The 21,925-nt window shown below is 38.0% G+C and overlaps 1 protein-coding gene across 1 annotated transcript; it reads left to right on the top strand.

Annotated features, from left to right (window-relative positions):
• Positions 1–2,646: 2,646 nt before the first annotated feature.
• LOC121912268 (high-affinity choline transporter 1-like) lies at positions 2,647–20,911 on the top strand. The gene is made up of 8 exons (XM_042434450.1): positions 2,647–3,223; positions 4,260–4,373; positions 7,255–7,410; positions 12,481–12,629; positions 14,529–14,672; positions 16,175–16,328; positions 17,222–17,439; positions 19,339–20,911. The coding sequence occupies exons 1-8, from the start codon at positions 3,040–3,042 to the stop codon at positions 19,888–19,890; spliced, it is 1,671 nt and encodes a 556-aa protein (XP_042290384.1). The 5' UTR covers positions 2,647–3,039; the 3' UTR covers positions 19,891–20,911.
• The last annotated feature ends 1,014 nt before the right edge of the window (positions 20,912–21,925 follow it).

Genomic DNA, 21,925 nt, shown 5'->3' with positions numbered 1-21,925 from the left:
AGATATAACTTTATTTCTCAGAACTGAAGTAGAAATAATTAAAACTGATGGCCTTAACAATAATCTATCGTATTGTTGAGTTATCATGTCAACCCTGGGGCGCTTCAAAATCTATGTTTTTTATTGAAAGAACATCATCAAACAGTTATATAAAACAACACAAATAACATAATAGCTCAGATAAGTACAACGATTCAAAAACATGCAACTACATGGTTTCAGTGATAGCGGTGTCTATAGCAATCACCATAGCAACGACAGAAAGCCTGATAAAAATCTTCGTAATAACGGACAAACATGCTAGATATGTTATCAAAATGCATTTTCTCGTCTGAGAATAAAAGGAATGGCAGCCATCTTGTTTGTTTTCGCAGACAAAAACTTGATAGTCATGTGATGTGGATGCAGACCAATAGAAAAGAATAAAAAAATGTAGGCATCTCACAATTTTAGATCCATTATTGTGAAACTAATACGTTCTGCACTATGGACCAACGTAGTGTGACAAGCCCTGCCTAACCTATCTCAAGAGTAATGAGAGTATGCTGGTGTGGTTATGTGTTTGTCATATTTTTGTCTATAAAGGTACCTGGAACGTACGTTCCATATTTGCAAATTACTGCTTCAGTTGTTTACTTTGTTATTATACATTACTTTATTGCCATCCATCGTGTCCATTCCTATATTTGTCATGGCCTAGCTATTACACATTTTAATATGAGACTGGGTTGTTGGAGCTGCTGGTAGGTTGAACTTGTTAGCTTTAGCGACAGGCTAGCTGTTTCCACCTGTTTCCAGTCTTTGAGCTAAGCTGAGCTAAGCTGAGATCGTGGCACCTCCATATTTCGTGTACAGACAGAACTTGACAGAATTTGACTTTCTTTTATCTGATATTTGATGAAAGCCCAACATTAGTCTAATAGTGATAATGAATAACGAATGGAAATCAACCACAACCATAAATATTGCTCTGGCAGCACTCACACAGGGGAAATGAATTGTTAGGACATCAGTGGCCTTTCAGCCTTTCAGATCCTCTAACACGTTAAAACTCATCAAAGGATCATCCTTCTGCTTCATTGTTCACTTGTCGAGATGTGAGAGAACCCCTGTTAGTCCCCCCCTTGGCTCTTTTCTGCCTGTCTTTACAGACATTGTGTTCAGGTCTTGCCACAGTTGACCTGTGACCAGCAGGATGCTCTAAGATACTGTGAACAGAGCTATTGTTTCTGTGAAAAGGCCCAGGCATGTTGCTTTGAATCATGGGAAAAACAGCAGGATGCCGGTGATGGTACGGTCAGAAAAATCTGCTGACAAAATCATTCCTGCAGATTCTGTGTCTTGCAATGTATTCACGATTATCTTCTGTTTATGTTTCTTACATGAGCCGATATGGTTTCTATTTTATCAGCCTGTTTTTATTTTACATGAATTATAATAACACAGTTTCTGAACATGATATGAAGCCTGCTGCGTATGTAGTTTGCAATACTGTTGACACAGTTATTTATCTGCAGTTGAAGGGGCAGCGCTTTCTCTCTCACCTTCCTTCAGATCAGTGTCTCTGATGGCGTGAGTGAGAGGCCACAGCAGCATCATTTCCTCTGCTTTGTGACAAAAATAGCAACTCTTGCAAACCAATCTGTGTGCTGAAAACCACAACATGTCCCCTTTTCAACGGTGCTTTACGTTTAGTAACAATGCATTCTGGATTTGAAAGAGTTTTATGAGAGGTAGGAGATATGTATGAACCCATAAAAGAGTATTTAATTCATTATTAATTACTAGACCGTGATGAAAGCTTGTTGGTCGTTTATGGAACTTCACTCAGGTGATAACAGCTGGTGTGTGAAGACTGTCTGATGCAGTTGAAAGCTCCGGACAAAGCAGGTAAATGGACCTTGAGGTTTTTTTTGTTTGTGTTTTTTTTGGTCAAGCTTTGTCAAAGTTTCCATTGTATGCTCAAGATTGAACTTTGAATTAGCTATAAGGCCTTTATTATATATTTATTAAAGTCATAATCCCATAAGATTTGTTGACCTGGTTGAACTGTTGTTGCTGTGGTAACAGCAGGTGAGGTGTAATATTCCTTTAGCAGCTATTTCGTCACAATGGCAATATAAAAGCAACTGGCGTGCAACTGCCGTGTCTGTTTACAGTACAAACTCATGCTGTTGTGATGAAGAAGTCATTCCAAAATAAACTGCTGTCTGATTTCACAAGTTCATGTCGTTCATTTAACTGCTCACTGTGGATTCTCCTTGTTCCACCGTTCCCTTGCAAAGTTGTATATGTATTGTTGAGCTGTCTGTGTTAACCTTAGTGAAAAATATAATTTTTATATTTAATATATAATTTCCTGTGGCTACTTCACAGAATGCCACATTGTTCGGCTGTGAATCCCTCATGCCAAGGCAATTTGAATTCAGCAGAGAAATGATGGACTCACCAATAACAATGACAACTACTACTTATATATAATCACAAAATATAGATATATTGAATAGCTATTGCTGAAAAAATGTCAGCCATAAACTATCAACAATAAAAGTGACCTTGACCTTGAACAACAGGGTTTAATTTAATATTATTAAATTATCATAAAACTTAAACATAATAACTTTAACATGGTGAATATTCCAAGATATCTTTTTTCTAAATCAAAATACCACCAACTGATTGCCAATAATTATTATTATTAATGCATATACAATACATAGACGGTAGCAGAAACACGGAGGCCCACGGTTGTTATTTGCCCCGGAAGCCCATAGAGGGTTATTCCGAGCTTGGAACGAAATGGGAAATGTTTTATATATATAAACGAAAATAAAAACAACAAACAATTTTATTTAATCTAATATTCTGGTGTATGGGTGGTTCAATGCTGCGGATTATGTGCAGTTCCAGGCGCCTCCACTGAGCTTCAGCGCATTTCTTCCATGACTGTGTTGATGCAGCAGCAGGGAGGGATGTGTTGTGTCATCCAGGCAGCCCGGCAGACGCTCGGTCCTTCAGTCGGACTCCTTCAGCTCCATCATGGCTCTCAACGTCCCCGGAGTGACCGTGATGATGTTCTTTTACCTGCTGGTCCTCGGGATCGGTATTTGGGCCTCTTTCAAATCGAAAAGGGAAGCCAAGATGGGCCAAGGGGATAAGACCGAGATGGCTCTGCTGGGAAACCGGGGCATCAACCTGGTGGTCGGCATCTTCACCATGACAGGCGAGTATCCGCGGTAACCGGGGACAAGGTCGTCTGAATGATGGAAGAATAATCATTTGGCTTTTTTTTTTAAATTCGCTTTCTGGAAAGATCTGCGTCTGGTATTCTGCTGACGTCATAGCCGTTTTCCACCAGTTTCTCGGTGTATGTCTGCGCTCTAGTTAATATCAAACCATTTTCTTTTGAAATATTCAAATGAAATGAAATGAGTTTCAAATGAAATAGATCAGCACTTTCACTTTCACATTTTCACCTATTTCATCAGATGGACAACCACCGTCTTCTAACGTGCCAAATTACAAACCAACATTTTAATTTCATTTTTATTTCTAGAAATGTTGTATATATGTATGTATGAATCTATCTGTATGTCTATCTGTATATCTGTATATCTATCTATCTATCGATCTATCTATCTATATATCTACCTATATATATATATATATATATATATATATATATATATATATATATATATATATTTATATATTTATATATGTATGTATCTTTATATATTATATATAGCCTATGTTTAATCTGCCAATAGCCTGATAACAGATGGTGAAGACTCAGTATACACAGGAATTAATCAACAGAATTATTTTTTCATGCACAGAGACAGAAAACAGGAGAAACTGTTTAAAAAACAGGAAGCTGTTAAAAAAAAAAAACAGGAACTTGATATGGTTTGAAATAAGCTGCGTCAGTACATAGATATAGAACGAGACTAGTCATTGAATTGTTGCAGAGCATGTCCACTTCTTTCATATTTTATGATAATGACTCTCAGCCCAAATCAGTTGTTCCAGATCTCACGGTAAAACAGCCTCCAGGACATGGATGTTTTAAAGTAATTGGTCATTAAATTTACAATAAATTCCTATTTAAATTTAATTTCCTGTTAAAGTTACAGTAGACAGGCTAGTCTTCAGTTATCAGGTTACAGGCAGGTGCAAGTCTGGCAGCCAGTCTGCCTGCTACTGTCCTCTGCCTGTGTGTGAATTTGTGTGTGTGTGTGTGCGTGTGTGTCATACAGCTACGTGGGTTGGAGGAGGATTCATTGTGGGAACAGCAGAGGCAGTCTACAACCCCTCCATGGGACTGATCTGGGCTGTCATGCCAATTGCAGCGACCTTGTGTTTCATCATTGGTGAGATTTCCTCTTAACAGTAACAGGTAGACCTGGACAACGCAAGGTCATTGAGTTTATTTCCACTTAGGGTTGTGTGAGTTAAAGAAAAAGTGTACAGCCAAACTGGCAGCCCCATGAGTCAGTAACGCTTATTACACAACACACAACAGCCGTTAAAATATCAGACTGAAGGCTGAGCTTCTGAATGTAGGCGAACGTGAATGGATGTCATTTGAGGATGTTGTATGTTGTATTATGTACAACTTGTGTAATGTTTTGGTATTTTATTTATTCTCTCTTTTTGTATCTGCCTCCTGATTGTAGTTGGATTAATCAATCGGGTTGCTTGACACTCAACCTGATTTAGGGTTGATGTAGGGCACAACCGGCTTTGAAGTTTAGGGAGGTTTCTGTGTGGCTTCCTCTGTGAGCTTCTGAGACTTATGGTTACTCATAACACCCTTATGTTTTTCGTATCTATCAACACGACAGTGAAACCAGCAGCATGTGTGAACAGAGCAGGAAATACATGTACACTAAGCAAACTCTCACAATGTGCTCATCACGTGGAGAATAATGAAAAAGTGAGGGGATTGATGAACATGATGCTGACAGTGAGTGTGAGTGGACTTGCCTTTACAAAATATAAGAAAAAGTGAACACCCCTGTCTTATGTTAATAGAATAATTGTAAAAATGTCACAGTTTGTGAGAAAGGAAAAGGTAATAGTTGTTGAAAATAGTATATACATCAAATGATCTTATATTTATTCTTTCCTTGCCAAGCTATAATGAAATTTTGACTGATACGAACTGATAATTTGCTTGTTTGTGAGGGTATTTAAACAGCGCGGGTCAATTTGACCCATAAAATAATGGACGTTGTGTTTTTTCAACACAACAGGAGGGTAAATATTGAGAGTCAACTATGATATCTCTAAGTACTGTGCCTTGGATTAAGAAAATGCTAACATGTGACAGGAACAGGCAACAACATGCATTTATGCAAATGTGGCTTTATTTAAGGAAGAAAAACAATTATAAGCAAAATAATCTTGCACAATGTCACAAGGTTACCATGACAGTGTGATATCTTTCCACGTATGCATAAAAGTACACATATAAAGTCAGGGTGCTTTGTGGTTGCATGGCAACAACACACTATGGAGCATGAGTATTACCTGCCCTTGTAAATGACAGAACAGTGCACGTGGCATTTAAGGACAGCCTCTGCAGTTTGCTACATGAGCAGAAAGAGACTGGACTAGACTGAAGCCAAACATTGTAATACTTGAGACTGGAGGTAGAGATACTGACAAGTCCGAGTCAAAACATAGAAGAAAAGTATCTTGTGACCAGGCTTGAGCGCTATAGCCAGGGGCACAAGTAGCATGACATTGTTGTAGGAGGATGTTGTAGGGTGGGTGTCTGGATTAAAAGAGCGTCCTACCAACAGTCAAAGATGGTATCTTTTAACTATAATCTTCACCTAACCTCAACAAAGTATTATCAAAACCAAACCAAATCAAACCTTAACCAAGAAATCGTATTGGCAATGTGTCATTTCACCAAATAGGTCATTTGTCAGTGCCTCCCTTTGGCAACATCACGTGTTTATCTCAATCAGTCTATAGTTTATCCACTGTACAGTGGCTATTTTAGGTTATCTTAGATTTAGTTTGCCAGACTCAGCTCTACACTATCAGACCCAGCACAACTCCTTAGCTGGACTTTGACAGCCTTAGCTGTGCTCTGAGCTGAACGTTCAAATCTGGAACAGATAGTATGGTATCATATTTTGTGTGTTGGCATAATGTTAGAATGTTAAAATGTTAGCTTTAGTTCTTAAAGTACAGTCTCAGAGCTGCTAAAGTGTCTAGGTTTTTGCATTTTAGTTGTACTACATGAACAGTCAGAGGGTCCTGTATGTCTGAACCAAATTTCAGGGCAGGCACAGCTTCCATAATGGTGGATTAGTTGGTGTTAGCATGCAAAGGTGTGGTTTTCTTGGTATTTTGTTTTTGTTATTGGAGTATTAAGGCATTGTTATCTTTCTATTTTCACTGGAAAGTCTGACCTACACTACCAATACTTAATGTTTATAGTTTATGGATTCCCTCTCTCTGGAAACTGCTGAAATGCCTCCAGGGAAATGTAGGACAACATGTCCTGAAGTAGAAGGAGACAAGACAGGTTCAAAGAAAGTTATTGTGAATGAACCAATCACTAATTTGTAATGCTTAAGGGTGTAAATGATTTTTTTTTTCCTGATTATGAATACACTCTGTTTTTTGTTTTGATGAATGACAACACCACAGGTTTCACAACTTCCTTATATGTGGAGATTAGTACAGAAAAACCAACATTCCTCCTCCACATGAAAGTCACATGAGACAGAAAGATTTATCCTCTTACACCCAGATGAAAGCTGACATGAATGTGGTTCTGCTTTCGTGGCAGTGAAAAAAATATTTGACTGTGGCTGCAGATTTTATGTCTGCCTAATAGCCAGTGTTTCATGCAGTGGTTTATTCTGGATTTTTTGTGTTTTAGGAAATAAAACAGTAACATTAAGGGAAAAAGAACAGAAGCAGTGATCATGAGACAAGATGAGTAAGGATTTGAGTGGCTTACCACTTCTGTTGCACAATTTCCTGATGAAAACAAAAAACGTTTAATCTAACTGCAGCTACTAAGGGGAAAATTTAGAGAGGAATATTTAAAAAGGTTATCTAAATATAGTTTTGTACTGCTATAAGTTATGAATCTGGTTAATCAAACTGATTTTCTTGTTCAAAAGCTGGATGTTGACCCTAATGCCTTTGATACTTTAAAAAAAATGACAAATAACTGTTACCTAATAAATCTAAATCTGTCTGTTTTCCTTTTCCATCATTGAGGTGGCCTGTTCTTTGCTGAGCCGATGAGAAACAATAAGTATGTCACCATGATGGATCCTTTCCAGATCAAATATGGAAAAGTGCCGACGGCTGCTCTGTCAATGGCTTCACTCGTATCAGAGGTTATGTGGGTGACAGGAACACTCATAGGATTAGGTAAGAATGTTTCTATATGTAACACTTTCAATGTGTGTGTGTGTGTGTGTGTGTGTGTGTGTGTGTGTGTGTGTGTGTGTGTGTGTGCGATGCACTTGATCCTTGTATGTTGACTGGCAGCGGAGCAGCTGTTGATCGCAGCTCTTTGCTAAAGTGTTGAGTGAAACACAAGCCTTTGTCTAATTGTACAGTTGGTCTGAAATAACTCCAAAGGGAACAAGACCTTAAATCACATGAACGGCCACGTGGCTGATGGGCTTGAGACAGTTATATGGTGGTAAAACAAACACACTGCATTAACATAATTAAACACTGAGGTAAACAAATGCAGATGACTTGTATTGGATCTCTTTTCTAATCGCTTTCCTTCTGTCTGCAACAAGTCAGATTTAAGCAGCATGTTTTAGTTTTACTCATAGACTGTAAAAAAAATATGGATGTAACCACTGTGACGTCACCCATTGGTTTGTGGACTGCTGTTTTAAAGCCTTGAGTTTGGCGATTTGACCAACTTTGACTTTTAGAACCAGAAGTGACCATATTTGGACAAGAGGGTGGAGCTGACCCTAGCGCTAGCTTCTAGCTTGGTTAGTACCGGTTAGCACGGTGCATTTACAGTCTATGTTTAACTGTGATAATGCTAATGCTAATGCTAATTTTCGCTAACCATCTTAAAACCATTAAAACAAAATGAAAAGCTGACTCCTTAGAGGGTCTTTTAGTACAACGAAGCACTGAACAAGACTTTTTTAGGTGACCAAAATGTTACAGTTAACTTTCATGAACTGAAAACACACTGAGAAATAGCAGCAGCTACACCTATACTCTGTGAATCTGGGGTTACACCATGATTACAGTACGTAATCAATGTTGTCACGTTGGTAGCGACTTGTCAATCACAACATGGCAACGCCCTAAAGCATACCCTGCTTTATCATCTCTTTTACTCTAAATGGGACCATAATTTACGACCATATCATGATGTATTGAAGAACACTTGAAACTAGCGATTGAGACCATAAATTCATTAGGAAAGTGTTCACCGAGGTAATAAATCAAGTGAGAAGTAGGGTCATTTTCCCATACACTTCCATACAATCGGACTTCTTTTTGCAACCAGTGGAGTCGCCCCCTACTGGCCATTCGAAAGAATGCAGGTTTAAGGCACTTCCGCATTTGCTTCACTTTTCAGACTGCGAGTTACTCGCTTGGATTTACTGCACAGATGCTGCAGATTTGACCTTTGCAATGATGGAAAATCTAAGAATTTAAATAGGGCTGCAACTAACAGCTATTTTCATTATCAATTAATCCGAATATTATATCCTTGATTAACCGATTCATCATTTGGTCTATGAAATGTTAAAAAATCGTGAAAAATGCTATTCACAATTTTATAGAGCCCTGTGCTGCCTACAATTTGTTTGTTTTACCCGACTGACAGTCTCGAACCTAAACATTTTCAAATGACTGTTATTTATGTTGAAAAAACCCCCGAAATCTTCACATCCAAGAAGTTTGAACCAGAGAATTTTTTGCATTTTTGCTTGAAAAATGACTGAAACAATTGATTTAACTAAACAGTTGCAGATTGATTATCTGTTGATCGATTAATCAACTAATCGTCGCAGTGCTAAATTTAAAGTTGAAGCAACTCTTGAAGTGTAATTTAAATTCTTATATTATTATATAATTTGCTGTTTTTGATTTTCCAGGCCAATATTATTTTAGCGCAGATATCTTGGTCACAATTCTTCATAAACACAAATTTAATAATCAAAAATGTCTGTTTATGTTATATTTAAAAAATAGTATCTGTTGATCTGATATTTAAAACTCAAATGTTAACACCAGTATCAGTGGGGCTGTATTAAAAGGTAAATGTATGATACAACACGTGTATTCATCTTACATCAAATCAGTCAACACAACAAACTCTTTCATCTGGGTGTAAAGGATTCTTCAAAAGCTAAACAAGTGACAAGTTTCTGTTACAAGAAACCAAGTAGTGTATTCACCACATCGAGTGAAGGCAATGTAAAATCACACTCATGCTCTTTTCTAATGGAAAATGTCCAGATCTAGTTTACAATTCACTAGCTAAAGCTGGTTTTTGATTGGCTCCTTGCTGTATGAATCAATTCACATTTATTCACGGTTATATACACCACTATCAAATGTGAACAAAACACAACTGGAAACTTATCAAAATCTAATTATAGGTGTTACATTATGCCGTTGGAGGGTTTTTACTGTTAGGCAGCTGCAGGATGAGTTTACATTAACATAAGCTCAACATTTCAACATTCATTAAAGCTTAGGCAAGTGGAGTGAGTGTAAAAAGGAGCCATTATTCACCTGGTAGATAACTAGTTAGAGCGGGAGTGTAGTAACTCCTACATTTCCTGGAGCCTTCAAGACTGAACAGTGATAAGGGAAAGCGGCATATAAAAGACTTGCAGTAATCTTTCTGAGCCAATCACTTCAGTAATGTAAACACATTTGACCTTACTTTCAGGTGAATGCAGGGTTGGTCACTGATACTACTGTTTCCCTCAGACCTGCCTGTAACCTGTGCCAGAATAAGTCAAGTTGTCTCGGATCATTGATTTTCATGGTAGATGGCCATTAGATATGCACTACGGTGTGGCCTATGTACACACCACACTGAAGTGAGTCCATCACACCGTGTATTTAACCTCTTACAAGTAAGAAATTAAGCCCTTACTGGCTCACTGACTGTAATATGAAGCTAAATAAATAAATGCAAATCTCTTTCATTGATAGCATTAATATGGCAGTGCCATTAATAGTATAGTATAGTGCAGTATAGTATAGTAAACAAAAGATAACAGGCTTAAATTCGACCCCTGCCGGCAAAATCTGGAAAATGAGACTGAATGCTGGGACTCTTACGCTCAACAATGCTAATGAAGTGCCCTTACACAATTTTAAGCTCAACTTAGTGGCCAGCAGCAGATGTCTGTGGTTCCATAGTGCATGTCCAAGGTGTGATCTGTGTTAATTTAACAATACTACTGCTGAAAAAGAGCAGTGGTATTGTAGTAGTATTAAGCTTTAAGCCAACCTTCCCTTGGCAAACAGAGATGGCTAACTCAATCCTGTTTCACCCACACAATACTTGAAACGGTATAATAATGTACCTGTAACAAGAGTTTGGTTTTGGCCAAATGTCCCAATAAGAATACAAAGCAGGGTTTGTTCTTTTGTTGAGTGTTGACATTCCCACAAGGATGAATAACCATCTATCTTACATGATCTTATCTTAAAGGATAAGGCTGGTGATTTAATATATTTTTTCTTATTGTCAACAAATCTCATGTGCGAAGCCAAACCAACAATGAACTGATCCACTAACAAGTATTGTGTGTGTGTCTGTATCCAAAGCCTGATATATCTTATTCCTCTGTCCGTTGTTGTCCAAAAAGTATTAAAAACACATCAGTGAGTCACACTGCTGCACTGGGTGATACGTTCCTTTGAGAGTTTGGTCACGTTAGTTTTTTGAGAAATGGTTCCAAGGACTAATAACTGCGATCACGTTTTCAGTCTCCGGAGAGTAGTTCTGTGTAATGCAGCTGTCGCTGAGCATGTCTGGGAATGCAGTTCTCTTTACAGCTTTGTTAGCTTGTTCTGTTTTATATCTCAATCTCTTGACTTTGCACTGAAGTTCTTTGAGAAATTTACAGTGTAGTACAAAGGTTGTGATATGTTGCACAACACGCTAATAAAGCTCTGTTAATGGAACTGCATTCCCGCACATGCTCAGTGGCGTCTGCTGTACAGGAGACTGAAAATGTCACTGTTATTAGTGTTTAGAGCAGTTTCTAAAAACAACCTACTGTAACTGTAGTCTTCAGGGTAAAGGTACATTTCACCCAGCACAGTGATGTGGCTGTAGTTTTGAAAAACAACAGAGGTCTATGGCACAGAGGAATAAGATATATCAGACTTTGCATACACAAACAGTACTAAATTCTATAAAAATATAGAAAATCACCAGCCTTTTTCTTTAATAATAAAAAGTTTTGTGAATTTTTTCTTAGTGTTTAGTATTTTTTTGGTCTTAGTAACACAGTGGTGAAGGTAAGTAAGTAAGTAAAGCTTTATTTATGATATATAGCACTTTTTAAAACACACAGTTACAAAGTGCTTCACACACACACACACACACACACAAAAAAACCCCAAAAACGAATAAACATACAAACAAAGTAAAATAAATCACAATATAAAACACAGCACAATGAGAAACAGACCAAACTAAAATGGACCAAAACATACGACAGGGATGGAGATCTATAAAAAGACTTACCAATAAAGATGGGTTTTTACAAGCCACTTAAAACAGGTCAGAGATTTGGCAAATGTGATATGATAAGCAAATGTGATGTGATTGGGGAAGATGATTCCAGAGGGTTGGGGCTAAAACTGCGAAGGCGCGGTCGCCTTTTGTTTTGCAGTTGGAGCGAGGGATGAATAAAAGGCTGAGATTTGAGGATCGGAATGGAATGAGGAATCAGAAAAAATAACCGGGGGCAAGGTCAGACAGTGCCATGTATGTTATCAACAGGATCTTGTAGTTTATTCTGGATATTATGGGAAGCCAGTGGAGGGATGCGAGAACAGGAGTAATATGGGACCTACAGCTAGTTCTAGTTAATAGCCTGGCAGCTGCATTTTGAACCAACTGTAAACGATCTAGAGCAGCTTGACTGAGGCACATGTAAAGGGAATTATAATAATCTAGACAGGAGAAAATGAAAGTATGAATTAATAGTTTTAGATCTGTAGAAGACAAGATACATCTGATTTTTTGTGATATTTCTTAGCTGAAGAAAACAGGACTAGACGAGCTTAGTAACATGATGGTCAAAAGTCATATATTGGTGAAAGATGATACCAATAAACTGATCAACTGCAAGTTATCAGGTCCAATCAAAGAAGGTAAACATTAGAATTTAACATTCTGACAAGTAACTCAAAAGTGTAAATACAGTATGTATATAGACAGTATGTATAAAACAAAAATTTATATGGATTTAACAGGTGTTACCATGAGTGTGATCCTGGATTTGTCCTACACTGTGAGCATCTGGATCTCAGCTGCTGTGGCCATCACCTACACACTAATGGGAGGTCTCTACTCTGTGGCTTACACAGACATTATACAGCTCATCCTCATATTCATCAGCTTGGTGAGTTATTGCTATTCCTGCTTCCTAATTTATTACCTAGCTGTCTTGGGGGTCATGGATCGATCCATTAAAAGTGCACTTCAGAGGTTTTGCATATTTTTGTACTTCAGAGAGAGCTGGGCTAGCTGTGTCCCCCTGCTTCCAGTCTTTATTTCAAGGCTTTAACTACATAATTAAAGCGGAGACACGAGAATTGTATCAATCACATCTCACTCTTGGCAAGAAAGTGAATAAATGCATTTCCAAAAATGCTGAGCCGTTCCTTTAAGGATTTATGTTAGAAGCTTTAGCTACTTCAGTTTTAATCATAGATTTAGTTTTAAATGTAATTTTAAATTTTGGCATTTTGAACTCATTTTGGAGTAAATTTCTTATGACAATTAAATCACAATATGTAATGTCAGAGACGTGGCTCGTAGTGATGAACCTACAGAGAATTATCAGCGACTCTTCTTATCAGCTTCCCCTTGGCTTTACGGAGCTTTATAGCGAGTTTCAGCTTATTGTTTAGCTCTCTGGCTGCAACTTTACTGTTTTGATTCACTCTCAGAGCTCTCATAGCATCGTTTTGAGCTGCAGCAGGCAGCTGTTTTCAGAGAAAAAGCTCTGTAAAAAGACCCGCTGTAAACTATCTGCTCAGCACCAAACAAACGCAGTTAGCTGTAGACTAGCGAGTGAACATAGTGGAGCATTTAGCAGCTAAAGAGCCAGATATTTCCCTCAGGAGTTGGTAGAGAGTATAAACAGAGTTAAAAGAGAGTGAATATTGGACTTGCATTCAGTAGGTGGACAGAAACAAACTCCAAATGAATGATAATGTTGCTCCTTAAAGTTATAATCTCAAAGATCTCTGTTTCGGTCTCTTTAACGGCACCATATGGCGATAAGTGGTAATTGCAGGTGTGTTGTTCTTTTGTACGGATAACATTAATAAATTACTTTTATTGGCTTTTTACTTGTGAAGCTTTCATTGCACTTACAGTAACATAGCGAGTGTAGTTGTCGTCAACTCAAGTACATCACCTGGTTCACTGTCCTCTGCTCCTTCTGTGTGTGTGCAGCCCTCGCTAAAACACGAGTGGAGAGGAGAGGAGAGGATATGGCAAGACCATAAATGACAGCAAAACGCAGCAGAGACTGATCATTTGTGATTATTTACCTAATTTATGTGCACTCCTTTCATTTCAGCTCAGGGTCAGAGTCTCTACTGTGTTTTGCTGTCATTTATGGCTGCGCTACTTTGTCTCTTCTCCTCTGCTCTGAGGAGCACCCAGGGGCGAGGCTCAGCCCTCTGTGCGTGCAGCACAGGAGAGACAGTTACTGTAAAAAAGCTATTAAGAAAAAAGCTTTTAGATAAAAAAAAAAGATAAGCCGCTTCACACACAAGTGAATGAAGAGTGAGTCTGTTGCGTCAGCTCTGCTCATTTGAATGCATGGCGGGAAAGTCGTCGTAGACATCTGGTTTGTAATAATCATACTACTGCAAATGCAAAGGCTTAGTCACTATTGTGTTACCTCATTCGGTGATAGATAGGGGCTTAACAGACATTTATTTAAATGAAAGCTCAAGATTATAACTTAAACTGCCAGATGTGGAAATAAGCAACTGTTTGCCAGCAAGTTCAACATATGTCAGTGTTGTGTTCACTACTTGTTTTCTGCTGAGAACAAGTGAACAAAAAAATCAGTTCATGCAGGTTTAAAGAGGATTAATTTAAATGAACACCACTTGCTATTGCTGGTCTTACCTGAAGTCCTCTGTGAAGATAAGTGTCTCAGACCCCTTTAATATATCCTCAGTGAGAGACGCCTGTCTGCTAACATTCTTCCTTGTGTTGGCAGTCTGAAAGGTTGGGTGTCAGTGTACTGTAGTTCACTAAAGGTCATTGTTTTTCTTAGTGGCTGTGTGTCCCCTTCGCCCTGATGTGCCCCGCTGTGGTGGACATCACCGAGACGGCTTACAACTACACCTTCCAGTCTCCGTGGGTCGGGACTCTGGAGGCAGACAGAGCCTGGAGGTGGATCGATAACTTTTTACTGCTGGTAAGGCTGGAAGGGTTCTCATGGAAACTAGAAAACCTAACCTAATATCACACACAGTTTGTTCATGACGAAGCTTGTTTAAGGCCTCCAATAAGGATTTTCTCCTCCAACCTCCCTCACTGTTTATTTGAATTCACGGACAGTTTATCATGTTCCGGACATGGTCTGGGGAGTATCCAACTGTGAAGTTGGCATCTCTGCTTTTTGCTAATGATATCCTTTTTTCTGTTTCATTTGACTGTGATCTGTGTTGCGCAAGTAGGTGATATGTGAACATGCTCCCTTAGGGTTCCTGTTTGCATAGTACTTGCAGAAAAAAAAAAAAAAAATCATGAAGTAGTTGCAAAATGGAACTTTGACAGCTAGCTAATGTATACACTAAATTGCTGTCAAGTCATGAAACGCTAGGTGCATCAGATCTGTGTGGAGCGATGAGGAGACTGTAACGCTCCTCTTATTAATACATATTTCCATCATGTTTTACTACATTTCATACATTTTCCAGCATTTGAGGTTTGAATGGCAGTCTTTTAATTACATCATATTGCTGCATTGGCTTCCTCTGAAATGGTTTAATGGCCCTGCCTGGAAAAAAAGCGTCACCAGCTGTTTTATCTTAATGAATCCACTCCCAATATTTGCAAAACTGTTGTTTACTGTATAGATGCATGCTCTTGCTGAATCTGTTAATAAGCTTGGTTGAAGTACTATGTATATATTTGTATACTGTATACTGTATGTGAGAGCTCCATACGAGGAGGTGGAGTTTTTGAGGTAAGCGTTTTTGAGCTGCTCCAGTTTGAGCCTCTCATGTTCTGTTAAATTTAGGTCACAGAGATGACTATTAAAAGATAAATCCCTGATGATTTTTCTCAAACTAAGGTGGTTCAACAACAGTACCACAGTTTTGAAGGTATTTCCAGAACCCTAAAACACTTCTGTTAATCTGGATCAAAAAACATTTGGTCTGCTGCAAAATGAAAACACAGTTTAAGTTAGATAAGAGGATCAGTTTCACTTTCATGTCTATATGTTAAAGTACGGAGCCGGGAGCCAATTAGCTTAGCTTAGCGTCAAGACTAGAAGCAGGGGGAAACAGCTAGCTCATCTCTCTCAAAAATACACCCACTAACCCTTCTAAATCTCACTAATTAACATGTTGTACATCATCTTTTGATCGAAACACAAACATTAGTCACTGTGACTAACAGTAAGTCAGTATATAGATGCTGTGCAGGAACAGGAAGCAAAGAAAGATGGTAGTCAGAAGTGACTTATCTCTTGCTCATTTTGAATGACACAAGAAAAACATAATCACATTATTACACATACAAATATAAAGTAATAGAAAACAACGTTAATATAGATAACCTGATGATGAAGCTTTGAATGGGATACGTTGTAAAATTTGCTTTTGATTTGTCATTGCATCAGAAAAACTGTTCCAGATTTTCCTCCTTTAATGTCTTGATTTCCGTTCTTCTTTCTTCTTTCCTTTAAAGGGTTTGGGGAACTTGGGGCTTCAGAATTTCCACCAGAGGACGCTGTCAGCCTCCTCCTCAGCTACAGCCAAGATCACGTGTTTCACTGCTGCGTTCATCGTTCCCACATTAGGCATCCCTCCCATACTCCTCGGTGCAGTGGCTGCATCAACAGGTGTGACTCATACCGTCATAGAATTAACCAGAAAGTTTAAATTTGCTCAGGGCTGGAAAAAAAAAAAAAAAAAACGCAACAGGGATGATGGTTTAAAATGGCAGCGAGAGAATGATTTTCACTTCAGTACCAAAAGAAGTTTTGTAATACAGTGTAAATGTACTGCAGATCATATATGCTTAACCAGCAAGTCTGTGGTGTTTTATGCCAAAGCTAAACAAGAGGCGGCAAAAGCTCTTCCTCTGGAACAAACATAACCACACCGCTAGGTTTTTAAAAAAAATTTGACACTTCCAATTGGCTCATATGTTTTCTAGTGATTAAAATTGGAAAATATTGCATTTAAGTCTTTGCATTCTTTTACATACGGGTACTGTAGATATTGCTGCTTTTGTATCTCATGTAACTGCACCACATACTCCGCTGTTGCTATTGGAGACCAACATTTTAGAAAATGAATATCTATTTTTTTTTTCCAGGTTAATCTATAGTGAACTAAATCACATTTTATAGTTCACATCTGTGGTGCTGTTTTTCAATTTTAATCAAAGTTAATCAAATTTAATTCATTCACATTATAGTGTGAACAGAATGTGAGAAATTTTAAATGCAAAAAAATAAAAAAAGAAGTGAAAGTCAGAGGCAGAACAACACAATGACAATCAGGAAACCAGAAAATGTCATGTCAGTGTCATTTGCGCTTCCTCTTTGTAATTAAGATTTATACGTCCAGAAATTCAAAAATATAAGTTAATAATTGCTGGTGAAACTTACAAGCAAGCATGAAGAACTGAAAGGAATTGAACTTGTAATTTGTGATATTATTCATGCATATCTGTACGTTTGTGCTGTTGTTTTTCGGCTGTCCGTCAAACTGTCTTTGTGTTCCTCAGACTGGAACTTGACCACTTATGGTTCTCCGTCTCCATATGAACGTGGGGATACGGGTCTCATCCTGCCTATCGTCCTGCAATATCTCACCCCGACCTACATCTCTATTATTGGGATCGGGGCTGTGGCAGCCGCTGTGATGTCATCGACTGACTCTGCCTTGCTGTCTGCAGCCTCCATCTTCACCTCCAACATCTACAAGAACATCCTGAGGCCCCAGGTGAGGAAGAAGACAGGAGAGGTGAAAACCCTCCTCAAACATACGAGACAAAGAGTGTTTTTACTCAAACATTCAGTCATCTGACCCAGTAAAACCATCACAGTCGGTAGTTTTGTAACTTCTACAAGATGTTTAATCTTAAGTCTAGAGCTGCAAAAATTAGTCGATTGAAAGAGTATTAATCTACAACTATTTTCAGGCAAAAATGCCAAAGATCTGATGGCTCTAATTTGCTGAATTTGTTGCCTTTCTTGGTCCTACACTGTAGTAAATAAAATATTTTGGGGTTTTGGATTGTTTATTGGACAAAACAACACATTTAATGATGTCACTGTTTGCTCTAGGATATTGTTGTGGACATTTTTCAAGGTTGTCTGATGTTTTATAGAGCGAACGATTGATGGAAAAAGTAATCAGCAGATGAATCAATAGTGAAAATAATCGTTAGTTGCAGCCCTACTTAAGTCTTAAATGTGAATTTTCGACTTTAACTTCACTAAACAGATCGCCCTTATCAACAAGACAACACTGTTTGTCAAATAAATACGTTTTTATGATGTGACTTGTTAGGTTTTGGCACAAAAACAACTTGGTTTGGAAAAGATCATAGTTTGGATTAAAATTACTACTTCAGTTAGTTTAGGGGACCATCATCATCATCATGGTTGCAGTAACAAACTCTCGGTTAACAGATTGATTGCAGTCATGGTTAACAGAAACCAAGTGTCAGTAGGAAAAAGAAACAAACAGCAGTCTCTCGTGTCTAAGTCTGACATTTAGTTGCCCCGTCCACCCGCCCCAACCTTCTCTCTCTGCACACTCTGTGGCTTGGCTCTAATAACGCCGGTACTGTACAGTACTGCATGTTCTGTAGCAATGAGCACAGACAAACACTGAGAGAAAGAACAGACTGATGGAAGAATCTGCAGAAAATTCACCTGGATGGATGTGTAGAGGAAAACACTTTCCGAAAACTCAAAAAGTACTGCATGGAAACTCAAAGAATTCATATTTGTAATTATGAATTATGAATCTGATCAGCAAACATTCTCATCTGATACTTCATATTTAATTATTCTCTGTGTGAGAGCTGATGCAGCTCAGAAAGACCTGATGGCTCAGCTGGTTTAGAAGCAGGTGCACAAGCGAGACTTAAAACCACAATCCTCTTAGTCCCTGATCCATTATGTCACTGGGTCAGCAGCACAAGTCCCAACAGGTATATTCATATTCTAATCTGCTGTTCATTATCAGTGAATTATTATTATTATTATTATTATTATTATTATTATTATTATTATTGTTGTTATCAGTGAAGATACTTTGAACTCAGGAACAAAGATCACACAGATAACTGTTAAAGGTTAAGGCTGGCAATTTTCTATATTTTTCTTATTGTCAACAAATGTCACATGCAGAGCCAAACCAAAAATGAATTAATCTGCTTACTAAGTAGTTTATTAAGTATTGTGTTCAAAGCCTGATCAGTTCATTGTTGGTATGGCTCTCCACATGAGATTTGTTGACAATAAGAAAAATATAGAAAATCACCAGCCATATCAGGACAAAGATGTAAGTGTATTTTTTGATGTATGCATTAACAATTTTAGTAAAAATCACTAAAATTTCCCTAATTTTCTGAACTTTTATACTTTTATTTGGTTGTGCTAAAATGTACCCATGTAAAACATTTTGTAACTGTTTTGGAAGGTGTTGTATATATAAAGTTTATTATTATTATTATTACAACATTATATGCACAACATTTTAAAAACACTTCTATCAGTATTAACTGTTAAATGGTTATGTATTGAGCCAATGCAGAAGATGTGCGCATGTCTCCGGACTCTTTAAAATTACTTTATTATGTCACTGAAAAAAGACGGGTCTTCTCTCCAGGCATCAGAGCAGGAGATCCAGTGGGTGATCCGGGTGTCGGTGGTGGTGGTTGGGCTGGCCGGCACGTCTCTCACCTTCCTGGACAACAGCGTCCTGATGATCTGGATGCTTCGATCTGACCTCACCTACACCCTCATGCTCCCTCAGCTCATCTGCGTCCTCTTCTTCAAAGTCTCCAACGCTTACGGGGCAGTTCTGGGCTGCATCGTGGGCGTGCTGTTGAGGGTGCTGTGTGGTGAGCCGCTGCTGGGGATACCGCCCATCATCCGATTCCCAGGATGCGTCCTTGTAAATGATGTTTACATCCAGCGTTCCCCAATCAGAACCATCTGCATGCTCTCTGCTGTGGCGGCCATCTTGTTGTTCTCCTATCTGGCGTCTCTGCTCTTCAGCAAAGGCCTTATTCCTGAGAAATGGGATGTTTTTAAAGTGAAAGCTCTGAACTCGGCACAAACACAAGGTGGCGCCAAATCCGACACTAAAGACGAGAGCTTGAAAGAACAAAATGAAAACGATGAAGCGTGCGAACCAATGTTAGAATCAAGATGTTAGGTAAGAGCTATGAATGCAATTTAAGTAAGAAACCTCATTTCAAATAAGTTTTTATATATTTTTAAAATGTACATACTGGTTCAAAAACAAATGTATGCAATGTGTAATGACACACTTAATTATAGTACAGTATATTTTGATTTTTTGTATACTTTTATATATAGCATAAATGGAAAAAAATAAAAGCTATGCTCTTTGTTTTAAGAGCTCAGCATTTTCTCTGCAATTTTATGCAGCAGTGATACTTTCAGGCATGGACGGATTACTGTATAAGACATAGTTAGTCTTTTTAGCAACATTTCCCTTTACTGTAACCTCAACTCCAGAGTGCTGCTGTTGGTTGAAAACTACATCTGAACTTCAGTATTTAGTTCATGGAGGTGAAGGAAGGGCAGTTTAAGGTCTTCTCAAAGCTTCCACATATTATACACAATACTATGAGACACTATACGAAATATTATTGTAAACCATAAAAAAAAAAAAAAAAAACTTGTGGTGCAGGTTATTCTTTCTTAAAGCAGAGTTTTTTTTCTGTTGTAAAGCATTCTTAAATTCATCTGTTAACTTTAAAATAGGTACACTAAGCAGCTATATTATGTTGGAAAAAATGTGATCATCAAAGTCTGCTTGCTGGTGTTGGGGAGTACTACTGCATATGTGAAAAAAAAAAAAAAGCTGTATAAAACCTTTTGTGGCTCCAGAAGGAGCTGTGTGAAATCTGCTACATTTCCATCCTTTTAAAAGCTGTCCATTGTGTGTCCGATAATTTTATAGGAATGCAATGTTAAATCAGTGGGGTACTCTTTTAACAGCAGTAACGGTAAACAGATTCTGACTTTGGGGGACCCTGAACCCTTCTGCCCTTTGTTCTGTGCCCAGCAGTTAAGGCAATTTTAAATTTGTTCGAACACTGTTTAAAGTCTTGATTTTAGTGCAGGCTACAGCATATAAAACAATTACTGGTTACATGAAAGTATTGTTGAAAACAATCTCAATGTTAAAATAAAAACATTTTATTCAATCTTGGTGTAAATTTTCTTTTTTTTTTGCCATGATCCATGTGGTTAATCCTCTCAGTATGCTGCACCACTGCTGAATGAATACGTAGAAACATCAGCAGAGCTGCTTTAACAGCCCAACGATGGGCTATTTCTCCTTGAAGGCCAACTGATTAAATTATGATGTAATGAAGGCAGAGCAAAACAGATTACATTGGAGCAAATGAGCTTCAGTGACCTGGAATTTGTAATATAATCATTTAATTTAAAATAAACCACCTGTCTTTGCCATTAGATTATTTTTTTTACTTGTACATTATTGTTTTACTGTCTTGAAATATTTCGAGTTTCATGTCAGGGTCAATGTGGCCTTTACATCACTTTTAATGTTGGAAAATTGTAACCACCAGATGGCAGAGATCCCAGTTAAATGCTTCATATGAAACTTTTTCTCAATTTATCACCACAGCAACTTTGTAGAGCAGCATCCTGCCTTAATACCTTAAATGATCCATGAAATTCCACTTTTTCTCAACCTAGGTCTTATTGTCATAGATGCATTTATTATGACTGTTAGTCATAGTAACATTATACCCACCACCTTTGTTGTAGATATTGTAGATAGATGTTGGAGTGATGCATGAAAAGATAGTTTGTGTCTAAGTTTCTAAATTCCAAAAATAAAATTACACAGTGTTTTCACTGACTGCCACTATGATAAAAGAAAAACTATAAATGGAGACTCCTGTTGTTGCTTATTGCTGCAGACCTGCTGTAACAGCTAGAGAAATTTCTAGTAGACTACTTTGTGCTTACTGGTGTTCATACTCAAGTGTTTGAGATTATATCTGTTAGGGTTTTTTTTAAAGATGTAGGAGGGTTATGCGGCTTGCCTTGATTTTTTTTTGGTCAAAGTCCTTAATGTCTACAGCAGAGGTGGTAAGTAAAACGTTGGCCTCGTTCCAGGCCTCTCAGTCACAGCCAAGATCTTTGATTTGTTCAGTGACTCAAAATGAATGGATGAAGGGAGAGAAAAC

Source organism: Thunnus maccoyii, chromosome 14, assembly GCF_910596095.1.
Source record: "Thunnus maccoyii chromosome 14, fThuMac1.1, whole genome shotgun sequence".
Classification (NCBI taxonomy): Eukaryota; Metazoa; Chordata; class Actinopteri; order Scombriformes; family Scombridae; genus Thunnus; species Thunnus maccoyii.
Note: the sequence above shows the minus strand (reverse complement) of the source record. Positions and strands in the feature narration are given on the sequence as shown.

Bases quoted from the DNA above. Each gene is read 5' to 3' on its own strand.
- LOC121912268 (XM_042434450.1), top strand. From the start codon at position 3,040: ATGGCTCTCAACGTCCCCGGAGTGACCGTGATGATGTTCTTTTACCTG. The intron at 4,374-7,254 runs GTGAGATTTCCT...TCCATCATTGAG, and splicing joins GACCTTGTGTTTCATCATTG to GTGGCCTGTTCTTTGCTGAG. The intron at 12,630-14,528 runs GTGAGTTATTGC...TGTTTTTCTTAG, and splicing joins TCCTCATATTCATCAGCTTG to TGGCTGTGTGTCCCCTTCGC.